This window comes from Musca autumnalis, unplaced genomic scaffold (genome assembly GCF_047663935.1).
Source record: "Musca autumnalis isolate F117 unplaced genomic scaffold, ASM4766393v1 scaffold_2, whole genome shotgun sequence".
NCBI classification, from domain to species: Eukaryota; Metazoa; Arthropoda; class Insecta; order Diptera; family Muscidae; genus Musca; species Musca autumnalis.
The window spans coordinates 50,192,859-50,205,452 of NW_027411755.1; the positions used below are offsets into that span (position 1 = coordinate 50,192,859).

Here is a 12,594-nt window from a genome sequence, read left to right on the forward strand (position 1 = left end):
GGTGCAATGGTTAGCACGTCCGCCTTGCACTCAGAAGGTCTGCGGTTCGAATCCCAGGTGAAGCAACATCAAAATTTACAACGGTGGCAATATTCCCCCTTAGTAATGCTGGCGACACACAGAGGACGAAATCATTGATCTAGCGGCGCGAAAGTCAAAAAATCAAAGTATAAAATTGCGAAATGTTTTCCATTATATCGATTACAGACACTCTGCTGACTAAGATTTTGGTTTTACTTTTTTGTTGTTGTAAATATTCACTCAGTTATTCAGTGTCAAGTGCAAGAAATTTTGACGGATCAGATTTTAATAAAATTGTTGCTAAAACCTGATCTCATATTTGTTTAATTGTTAAATAAATTCGTAATAAAACTAAACAAAGTTTATTTTTTATTGATAGGGGAGGGTTTAAGTTAAATTAAAATAAAATGTTTGGGGCCTGAAGGTACATAGTTATAAAGCAATAAATTTTCAAAAACTATTATTTTTTGTATGTTTTTAGTGCAATATACTTTTGTTGGATGGAGCGTAACTACAAAGGTCCACCGAGGTTCGGTCCAGTTATTTTTTTAATAATTAAATTGGACTTCCTAGATTCCGAATAACCACAATTTAGCTGCAAATAGCTGCAAATCTTGCTGATAAATGGTCTTGAAAAATAGCTTAAATCCTCAAAATACCCAAAATCTGTTGTTACAGTTATATGGGGGCTATATTAAAATATAGACCTATGTTCACAATTTTTGGTGGAGAAGATGTATAACCAACGATAACCTCCTATGCCAAAATTCAGCTTATTTGGTTTGAAAATGTAGACAAAATCCTAACAATATCGAATATTGGGAGGTACCGTTATATGGGGACAATATCAAAAAGTGTACCTATGTCCACAATTTTTGGTGGAGAATGTTTGTGTCCACTGGGAACCCCAAATACCAAATTACACCTAATTTGGCCGGAAAATTTAGCTTTAAACCCCCAAAATACTGCAAATCGGGAGGTACCTTCAAAGGGGCCTATACCCAAACGTGGACCTATCTCCAAAATTTTTGGTGGAAAGGTTTAGTGACCACTAGAAACCCTAAGTACCAAATTACAACTAATTTGGAAGGAAAGGGTGGCTTAAATCCTCAAAATACCGAATATCAGGAGGTACCGTTATATGGGGGCTACACCAAAATATTAGCCGATGTTGTTCATATTTAGTACATTATTACCCACGGACACAGACTGAGTTTGTGCAAAATTTCAGAAAAATATCTCCATTCGTTTCTAAGTTATTAATTTCGCGCCGCTAGATCATTGATTTCGACCACTGTGCGACATTTCCTGAGTATTTCAGCCATGAAAAACTTCTCTAAAAAGTGGTGTCGTAAGACACGCCGTTCGGACTCGGCGATAAAAAGTAGGTCCCATATCATTGAGCCAATACGAATCGGCGTGCACTCATTGATATGAGAGAAGTCTCCATTGTCCCTTCGGGCATGTTGTGGGAACATATGTATGTATGTAATATTTTGTGCAAACTTAGTTCAAGTTCGAAGATTGGTCATATCGGTCCACTCCTTCAGGTACATCCCCCACAAAAATTCGAAAATGTTCGGAAAATAACTCTTGAAGTGAGTAACCGATTTGGTCTATACTTTGCACATCGTAAAATGTCTACCACATTTAGATGAGGTTCCAATATGCACTCTGTCGGTCCACTCATTCGGGTACATCCCACACAAAAGTTCGGAAAAGTTCAGTTCAGGGGCAAGTCCATACTTCCAGAGAAAATAGCCTGAAAGTTTCAAAAACCCTAGGAAACCGTATATAGTGGTTGGAGCGCAAGATAACGCTCGATTAGATCTGCAAATTTGGTCTAAAATATGGGATTCGTAGTATTTTGTCCAAACTTAGTTTAAGTTCGAAGATGAGCCGTATCAGTCCACACCTTCAGGTAGTTCCCCCATAAAAGTTCAAAAATGTTCGGAAAAATTGTGCACATGATAACTGTTGAAAGGAGTGACCGATTTGGTCCATATTTTACTTTTACGCATCCTAATATATCTACCAGATATAGATCAGTTTCGAATATGGACTGTATTTGTCCACTCCTTGGGGTAACTTCCACACAAAATTTCGGATAAGTTCACTTTAAGACCTGCTCTCGGATCACTTTGATTTCTGTTGAAGCATCTTACATTCGCTGCCTCAATTACGACGGTAAATGCTTTCTCAATGATTTTTTTAATATTGTAAAAACAATCGTGGATTTGTTAAAATATTTTTGAAACAATCGTTGATTTTTTATGTTTTTAAAATAATCGTGGATTTTTTTTAAATTTTAAAATAATCGTGTACTTTTTTAAAATATTTTTGTTTGTTTTTAAGTCTGGAGTATTATCCCAATGACTTAACCTCATCATTACCTTCTATTACAGAGAGTAATGTTTTTCAAAACGAACTGACAGTGTTGCAAAATTTTGCTGATCGCTACCAATATCATGATTTCAAACTCTTTAAGTGTCTAGTATTCTGAAATAAATGAGAATCACACGCACTTTTCGGCTTTCCCAAAAAACATGAGAACAAAAATATTTGCAAACAACTATCAGCACGTAACAACTAAGAACTCATCGAGTTCTGCAAGTTGAAAAAACACCACAGTTACCTGTGAGTGTTGTCGGAATTTATTTCAAATTCCCCTTGCGCGTGCCATCCGCTGTTTTTGTTTGTTTTGTTTTTGTTGAAGTTTCAATCTCATTTGATTGTTTGATTTTATTTTAGATTGATTTTTATAAATATGGATATACCGTCTACGGCCAACCCGAATTCTCTCTTCTGATTGATTGGGAGTGAATGCGTAGTAGATGCGTCACTACTTCTTAAATATTTCAAGTACAGTGGAGTGACCTCCAAAGGCTATTACGTTCCAAAGAAGTTTTCTTCATAATGTATGTTTTATTTTAAATCGCATGTATGGCTATCAAGAACTATGTAACATTCCTATATATTATGCTATTTACCCTCGTTATGACAAGATACATCCGAATCAATTGTTACTGGTTGTATTTAATAATAGGTTATAAATAAACCGATTATTATTAGTATTACTTTTATTGTTTTTCCGGTTTTCAACTTGAAACAGTTCAATAAATTCGAACTTGTAATAACGACATTAGATGTGATAACGTCCACTCTAATTTTGTTGTCGTTCATGTAAAAAACTGATTCCAATTAGAATTTCAAAAAAAAAAAAATCTAATTCCTAATTCTTTAATGGAAATATTTCATAATATACTATCAAAAAGTGTTGCATACTTTTAGGCGGGGCCAAACAATTTGAAGCCAGTGGGCAAAAATTACAAAAAGTGTTGCATACTTTTAGGAGGAGTAAAACCATTTGAAAAGCACTGGCCAGAAATTACAAAAAGTGATGCATACTTTTAGGATGTATAGAACAGTGTGAAAAACACAGCTCTTTACTTCATTGCCTCGCTGACTACTAATCCTTATCTAATGGCAAATATAAATCTAATCACTTTCAATAAAACAAAACACTTGTTGGCTACGTCTGATCAACTACTACTTGATTTGGCTAAAAAAAATCCACAAAAGAACAGTTGTGTTGTCGTTGTCGTCAAAGAAATTGCTCATAGACTCACTCAACCATGTTCAAATTTGTACAATTTGTAGCATTTGCCATTATTTTGTTGGCTGTTGTTCTAAACTCGTGTCAATCATTTACTTTGGGCGATGAAAAAATATTACCCGAAGGAAGGACTAAATTTGATGATGACTTACGGGAATTTATGGAATTTGTGAAATTACAAATGCAATGTGGTTATGAGCCAGCTGGTGTACCTCCCCTAGCTCCCTATCATGAGGAATTTGCTGAATTCAATGTACAGGGTGGTGGCTGGAGGTGAGTTTGAAGAAAATTTATAACTGAAAATTTTAATAAATTCATTTCCTATTTCCAGTTTAAAAGGCAATTTAACCAATTTCCTCATCACGGGTCTCAACGAATTCGACATTGTCGAATTACATTGGAATAATGTGTTACAGAAAGTCACTTTTGATTTCAAATTCCCCTCCGTTTCGGCTTACAGTTCGGCATATAAACTAAACGCCATTACCAGCATGTTTGGTCCAGCCGTGGGTTTCTATGGCAATGGTGTCTTTAGTTTGGAATTGATTAATCTACGTGCCCATGGCAGCTTTAAGTTACGTCCAAATTTATCCGGAGGCCTTACTGTTTGGGGTTTTAATACCAAACTTGAGTTGGGCTCGACAAAATCGAAAACTACCGGCATTATGGGTGGTAGCATTATTTATAACAAACTATTCAATTCTTGGGTAGAAGAATTCGTGAATTTGACCTTTGAGGAGGACAACTCGGAGGCTGTAAGTGATTTTGTGGAACATTTGGTGGTGCCACGTTTAAATGCTGCTTTGAAAAATATTTCCCTGGTGGAGTTGATCGCATTAATTATGGGCCTCGCCCAAGATGTTATACCAACGGAGCCTATGTGTTGAGATGTTAATTTTAATATTTTTCTTTTTTTTTGTAATTCAATAAATGGGTCTTAACAAATTTATGTGATTTATTTTATTCATAAACATCTATTCATTTCATTCGAAAAAAATATTACAATTATTGGTACATCAAAAAAAAAAAAAAAAAAAAAAAAAAATAATAATAATAATAAAATAAAAATCCACGATTATAAATAAAAAAGTATTTTTAACAAATTCACGATTATTGGTAAGTCAAAAAATGTTTTAAAAAATCCTAGATTATTGGTAAATGCAAAAATATTTTTTAAAAAATCCCCGATTATTGGTTTAACAAAAAATATTTTTGTTGTTGGCGTTTTTTATTGTTGGACTGCAGAATTTTACATCTTTGTGTTTATTTCAGCTTTAGTCCATATTTTGTTGTATTCAAGTATTTGAATAACAACAAAATGTTTTACAGTGTATCGATACAGAGTCGGCGGAAAAGGGAACTGATGAAGTTGTTTTGTGACAACTGAAACTATAGTATTCCCTACCCTCCGCCCGCAACTAATCAATTTCATATCCACTGTAAAACATTTTGTTGTTATTCAAATACTTGAATACAACAAAATATGGACTAAAGCTGAAATAAACACAAAGATGTAAAATTCTGCAGTCCAACAATAAAAAACGCCAACAACAATAATAGGCATCAGCACGGCCTTGTTGATCAATGCGTAATGCAAAAACAACAACTTTCTCGTTGTTTTACCCCCGCTTATTGAAGCAACACTCCTATGTTCGTATTCTTTGCAAAGCAAAGACGACATAAAAACAGTGGTGGATATAAAATTCTTTAGTTCGACTCAAATTGTAGGGTAATCAGTTTTAGGGCCATATAGCAAATTTCTCATTTTGTTTAATTTGCTGGATGGGCTTATTGACCTGTTTATCGATACAGAGTCGGCGGAAAAGGGAACTGATGAAGTTGTTTGGTGACAACTGAAACTATAGTATTCCCTACCCTCCGCCCGCAACTAATCAATTTCATATCCACTGTAAAACATTTTGTTGTTATTCAAATACTTGAATACAACAAAATATGGACTAAAGCTGAAATAAACACAAAGATGAAAAAATATTTTTTTAAAAAATGTCCGATATATATATAAATATATATTTTTTTAAAAATCCTCGATTATTGGTCCATGAAAAAATATTTTTTAAAAAAATCCTCGATTATTGGTCCAGAAATATATATTTTTTAAAAATTCACGATTATTGGTCCATGAAAAAATATTTTCTAAAAAAATCCTCGATTATTGGTCCATATATATTTTTTTAAAAATCCTCGATTATTGGTCCAGAAATATATATTTTTTAAAAATTCACGATTATTGGTCCATGAAAAAATATTTTCTAAAAAAATCCTCGATTATTGGTCCATATATATTTTTTTAAAAATCCTCGATTATTGGTCCAGAAATATATATTTTTTAAAAATTCACGATTATTGATCCATCAAAAAAAAAAATTTAAAAAAATCCACAATTATTGGAAAATCAGTAAATTATTTTTTTAAAAAATCCACGATATATGGTCCACCAAAAAATATTTTTTTAAAAAATCCACAGTTATCAAGAAAATATTTTAAAAAATCCACGATTATTGGCCCATTAAAAAATATTTTTTTAAAAAATCCCCGATTATTGGCCCATTAAGAAAATATTTTTTAAAAATCCAAGATTATTGGTCCATTAAGAAAATATTTTTTTTAAAAAATCCACGATTGTTGGTCCACAAAAAATTATTTTTTAAACATTCACGATTATCGGTCCACCAAAGATACATTTTTTTAAAAAATCCAGGCTTATTGGTCCATCAAAAAATATTTTTAAAAAAATCCCGATTATCGGTTTAACAAAAAATATTTTTTAAAATTTTCCCGATTATTGGCCCGTCAAGAAAATATTTTTAAAAAATCCTAGATTTTTGCTCCATCAAAAAATATTTGTTAAAAAAAAATTTGTTCATCAAAAGATATATTTTTTAAAAAATTCCCTATTATTGTTCCAAGAAAAAAAATTTAAAAAATTCAAGATCAATAATTTTTTTTAAATCTGTGATTATTGATTCATTTTTTTAAATTATTGGTTTATATATATTTTTTTTAATCCACGATTCAAAAACAATATTTTTAAAAAATTATTGCTAAATCGATTATTGGCTCATTAAAAAATCTTTTTTAAATCCCATCAAAAAATATTTTAAAAAAATCACCGATTGTTGGACCATCAAAAAATATTAAAAAAAAAACAAGTGAGCAAAGGCTATAGTCGGGACGGGGCCGACCATGTGATACCCTACACCACTACCCCTGTGCATAAGCTTTTCACTGGTAAACATTTCTTTTAGGGAATATAAACCGACTACCACCAACAATAATATGCCTCTTTGTCTCTTTGACCCCCATAAGCAACCAAAATTTCGTGACCATCCAATCAAAATTACGACCTGTAGCTTGATTGCAAAAAATGGAAGAATTGGATGCATTACCGACTATTGTGGTATCTCCCTTGTTTGACCACCTTCGCCACCCTGCTTTACACCAACGTAAAGGTAGGTAATATTTTCTTCTTCCATTAACAGGCTTTGCCGTTGGAATACCCCAACTAGAATGCAATATATTCACAAAGAATAAAACTTTGAATTTGTCTCCAAATGAGTTTTTCCCCATTCCGACCCCTAAATATTATCCGACTATCACCAAATCAATAGGCTTCTTGCTATGTGGGACCCGCATCAACTCCCAAAAAATTCGTGACGATCCGATCAAAATTGCGACCTGTAGCGTGATTACAAACAAATCGGGTAATGGGATGCATTACCGACTATTGCGATATCTCTGTTGTTTGAGCAGCTACGACAACCTCCTTTACATCGTTGTAAAGGTGATATTTTCTACTTTCCCTGCCAGGTTTTGCTTTTGATATACCTCTTAAAGAAACAGAGATATTGGCTTTGAAATAAAACTTAGACCTTTTCTCCAAATAAGTTTTTGCCCATTCCGACCTCTGAATATTATCCGACCATCATTAAAATCAGTAGGCTTCTTCCTCTGTGGGACCCCCATTAACCCCTAAAATTTCGTGACGATCCGATCAAAATTGCGAACTGTGGCGTGATTACAAAAAAATCGGAAAATGGGATGCATTATCGACTATTGCCATATCTCTGCTATTTGACCACCTATGACAACCTAATTTACATCGTTGTAAAGGTGATATTTTCTACTTTCCTTGCCAGATTTTGCTTTTGATATACCTCGTAAAGAAACAGAGATATTGGCTTTGAAATAAAACGTTGACCTTTCTCGAAACAAGTGTTTGCCCATTCCGACCCCTGAATATTATCCGACCATCATCAAAATCAATAGGATTCTTTCTTTTTGGGACCCCCATTTACCCACAAAATGTCGTGACCATCCGATCAAAATTGCTACCTGTAGCGTGATTACAAAAAAATCGGAAAATGGGATGCATTATCGACTATTGCCATAGCATTGCTATTTGACAACCTACGACAACCTACTTTACATCGTTGTAAAGGTGATATTTTCTACTTTTCTCTCCAGGTTTTGCTTTTGATATACCTCTTAAAGAAACAGAGATATTGGCTTTGAAATAAAATGTTGACTTTTCTCCAAATAAGTGTTTGCCCATTCCGACCCCTAAATATTATCCGACCATCACAAAAATCAATATGCTTCTTCATCTGTGAGACCCTCATTAACCCTCAAATTTTCGTGACGATCCGATCAAAATTGCGACCTGTAGGGTGATTTCCAAAAAATAGAAAAATGGGATGTATTACCGACTATTGCGATATCTCCGTTATTTGGTTACCTACGCCGACCTAATTTGCATCATTGTAAAGATGGGATCTTCTACTTTCATAGTCAGGCTTTGCTTTTGGAAAATTTTCAACCAAAGCTGTGATATTTGTCAGTATAGTTAAAATCGCAAAAATGAAAATTGGGGTTTTATTTGCTACTATTGCGATATCTTCGTTGTTTGATTACCTACGAGCACTTACTTCACATCATTAGAAAGGTGATATTTTCTGCTTTCATTGTCAGGTTTTGCTTTTGGTATACCCCATATGGAAGCTGAGATATTGGCTTTGGAAAAAAACGTTGTCATTTTATCCACCTAAGTTTTTTGCCCTTTCCGACCCCTAAATATTATCCGACCACCACCAAAATCAATAGGCTTCTTCCCCTCCGGGACCCCCATCAACATCCAAAATTTCGTGACGATCCGATCAAAATTGCGACCTGTAGCGTGATTACAAGGTTTAGATGGACAGACGGACAGACGGACGGACGGACGGACACACATAGCCAGATCGACTCAGCTCGTCGAGACATTCATTTTGATATATATAAGTATGGGTCTACGACCATTATTTCGATGCGTTACAAACTTTTTGGCCAAAACCAACTTATAATACCCTCCCCACATAGTGGTGTAGGGTATAAAAAAACACGATTCATGGACCCTCAAAAAATATTTTTAAAAAATTCCCCTATTATTGTTCCAAGAAAAATTTTTTTAAAAATGCAAGATCAATAATTTTTTTTAAATCTTTGATAATTGGATTCTCAAAAAAAAATATTTGTTAAAAATCCATGATTATTGGTTCATTAAAATTTTTTTTTCAAAATCCACAATTATTGGTTTATCAATTTTGTTCAAATCCACCATAAGTGGTCTATCAAAAAATTATTTTTAAACAAGTAAAAAAGTATCAGTCGGCTTTGCTGACAGAGATATACCATCAGTCTGTGTGGAAAAAAATACTTTTTTCCCAAAAAAAAAAAATGTATTAAGGGGTGTTTTCAAAATGTTTGGCGTACGAACCGCCAAAAGTATGGATAGGATTAAAGCTCAAAAATTTGCGGGGATATCGATAGATAGAGCTTTTTTATCACACTAGCCTACGAAAAACATAATATCGCTGTAAACAGGGCCACTAGGAAAATCTTCGGTAAAAATGTCCAAAGGAACCTCGAACAGACCCTTGTGTGGATTGGACAGATAGGGCCCACAAGGATTGGACAGATAGGGCCCAAATTTGAACATAAACCAAGTTTCGACAATATTTAGAGATCCAAAGTTTGGACCAAATCGGTTGATACGTCTATGAGAAATCGCGCGTACCATTTTAGCGAATATTTTCGAACTATTGTGGGGGTGGTACCGGAAGGAATGGACCTATAAGCACCACCTTCGAATTTCATCTAATATTCGAAGAAATAGTATAATATCCAAAGTGTGGACGAACGCAGTATTCGGTTCGAGCTCTCCAGCCACTACATATGGTGCCCTAGGGGGTTTTTACAGCTTTCGAGCTGTTTTCTCAAGAAGTATGGACTTGCCCCTGCAAAACTTTTACTGTCGTAATTGAGGCAGCGAATGCAAGTTGCTTCAACAAAGTGATTCGAGAGCTGGTCTTAAAGTGAATTTTGCCCAAAATTTTGTGTGGGAGGTACCCGAAGGAGTGGGCAAATAAAGCCCATATTCGAACCTGATCTATATCTGGTAGATATATTAGTATGTGTAAAGTATGGACCAAATTGGTCACTCCCATCTAGAGTTATCGTGCGCACAATTTTTCCGAACATTTTTGAGATTTTTTGGGGGAGGTACCTGAAGGAGTGGACCGATATGGCTTATCTTCGAATTTAAACTAAGTTCGCACAAAATATTACTAAGGCCAAATTTTGGACAGAATCGGCAGATCCGTTCGAGAGTTATCTTGCGCTCCAACCACTACACGCGGTGTCATAGGGGTTTTTTGCAACTTTCAGGCTATTTTCTTAAGAAGTATTGACTTGCCCCTGATGAAACTTGTACCGTCGTATGGAGGGCATTGAATACAAGTTGCTAAAATAAAAATCAAAGCGATACGAGAGATGGCCCTAAACTGAACTTATCCGAAATTTTGTGTGGGAGTTACCCGAAGAAGTGAACCGATTGAGTCCATATTAAAACCTTATCTAAGTCTGGTACACATTTAACGATGGGCAAAGTATGTTGTTGTTGTAACAGTGTTTTATTATTATGTTTGTATGTTCGTTCTCCTGTTCATTCTGGCTCTGGGTCTATCTCCAGTTCCAGGAAGTTGGCTACTTCGATGATATGTAACCACAGATCCACTGGAGTCAGATAAGTAGGCCGGGCGGGGCAGTTGAATAGGTGCTTAGTATCGTGCGGGCCCATGCCGTATACTGGGCAGATATCTTGCACGGTGCGATCGATTCCCGCCCAATAGGAATTTAGGCGACTGCAATATCCTGAGCGTAATTGAGCCAAACTACTCTGGTTTGTCGTGGCAGCTGACGCTCTTCAGCTGCGATAGATGGGGGATGGGCTCCGATGACTGCATTCACACAATAATTGTTTATGGTTTGCCTGATATGCCTGTTGATATAGAGGTTCTCTCCTATATTGTTGGACCGTCGTCTCTAGAGCATGAATATCCTTCTTGATATGCCTGGGTGTATCGGTGGCCAGCAGATGGTGATGGGGATGGCTCTCACGGTAACACCCGAGCAAGTAATGCAACGATAGCATCTCATTATGTTGTCGTACTGGAAGCATCTTTGCCTCCTCAGGTAGATGGTCCAATGTAGATTTGAGGAGGCACCCTGTTGCTGTTCTCAGGGCGGCGTTCTGACAAATTTGAATCTTATCCCACTGCGTGTCACATAAATTCGGGGACCAAATTGGCGCCGCATAGCTTACCACAGACCGACCTATCGCTTTATACGTGGACAACAAGGTTTCTTTATCCGCACCCCAAGTGTTGCCGGCTAGGAACTTGAGGACCTTGTTCCTACATTTCACTTTATCGCAGATAGCTGTGGCATGCGCGGACGACGTGAAAGTGGTGTCGAATGTGACCTCTAGAATTTTGGCGCAGTTTGTGGTCGGAACTCTGTTACCATCGACCCTGATACTCAACTCTCTTCTATACTGCGCCCTGGTGTACAGAGTGGCCGTCGATTTAGTGGCGGATATCTGCATATTCGTCGCGTGGAAAAAGGTGGTAAGATAGGTTAAATAGGAGTTCAGCCTGTCACAGATGTCATCAGGGTAGGTACCTGACGCCAGGATCGTACAATCATCCGCATACGTTACGATCTCAATGCCGTCTGGAGGGGGCGGAATACAGGAAAGGTAGAGGTTAAACAGTTCCGGAGATATCACCCCTCCTTGGGGAACTCCCTGTTTCACTCTATGGCGCTTGGATTTCTTGTTCCTGAATTCCACATACGACAGGCGACCACACATATAGTTGATTATCCAACGTTTCAGACTTTAGCCGGAGGGTTGTCCGCTCGATGTCCTCGAACAGCGTGGAGTGCTTGACAGTATCAAAGGCTTTTGATAAGTCAAGCGCCACCATCACTGTTCTATCACACGGCCGCTCCTGGTTGAGACCTCGACAAATATGTGTGGAGATGGCGTGCAGCGCTGTTGTCGTGCTGTGCTGCTTACAGAATCCATGCTGATGATCGGCAACTTGATAGCTATTTCTAATGCTGGGGAGGACTAAGGCCTCAAGGGTCTTCGCTACAGGTGACAAAAGCGAAATCAGCCTGTACGATTCACCTTTGCTGGCATCCTTGTCTGGCTTCAGTAGCGGGACCACCCTGCCCATTTTCCAGACTTCGGGAACAATAAGGGTGGCTAGCGACAGGTTGAGAACTTTAGTGAGATACTCCACTCCCGGCTCATCCAGCTGTTTCAACATTACCATGGAAATTCCGTCAGGGCCCAACGCTTTACATGATTTAGTGTTCCTGATGGCATTCGCAACATCATCCATTGTAAACTGTGGTGGTTCATCCTCGACAGGAAGAGATCTAATGCGACGTAACACTCTTCTCTTCGCCCTGTCACTCTAGGGGTGCTCGACAAACAGTCGATTGAAGTAACTTGCACACCTCTTCGGGTCAGTCAACGTAACGTCGCCAAACGTGACTGAGGTCCTGTCATCCCTCCTTCCGGGGTTCGAGAGTGACTTAACCGTTGTCCA

General features: G+C 36.9%; 1 protein-coding gene across 1 annotated transcript; it reads left to right on the forward strand.

The window, feature by feature from the left end:
• Positions 1 to 3,635: 3,635 nt before the first annotated feature.
• Positions 3,636 to 4,524, forward strand: LOC141394844 (uncharacterized). Its single transcript, XM_073969860.1, has 2 exons — positions 3,636 to 3,910; positions 3,969 to 4,524. The coding sequence occupies exons 1-2, from the start codon at positions 3,657 to 3,659 to the stop codon at positions 4,522 to 4,524; spliced, it is 810 nt and encodes a 269-aa protein (XP_073825961.1). The 5' UTR covers positions 3,636 to 3,656.
• The last annotated feature ends 8,070 nt before the right edge of the window (positions 4,525 to 12,594 follow it).

Coding starts and splice junctions, on each gene's coding strand:
- LOC141394844 (XM_073969860.1), top strand. CDS start 3,657: ATGTTCAAATTTGTACAATTTGTAGCATTTGCCATTATTTTGTTGGCT. Junction 3,911..3,968: donor GTACAGGGTGGTGGCTGGAG/GTGAGTTTGAAG, acceptor TCCTATTTCCAG/TTTAAAAGGCAATTTAACCA.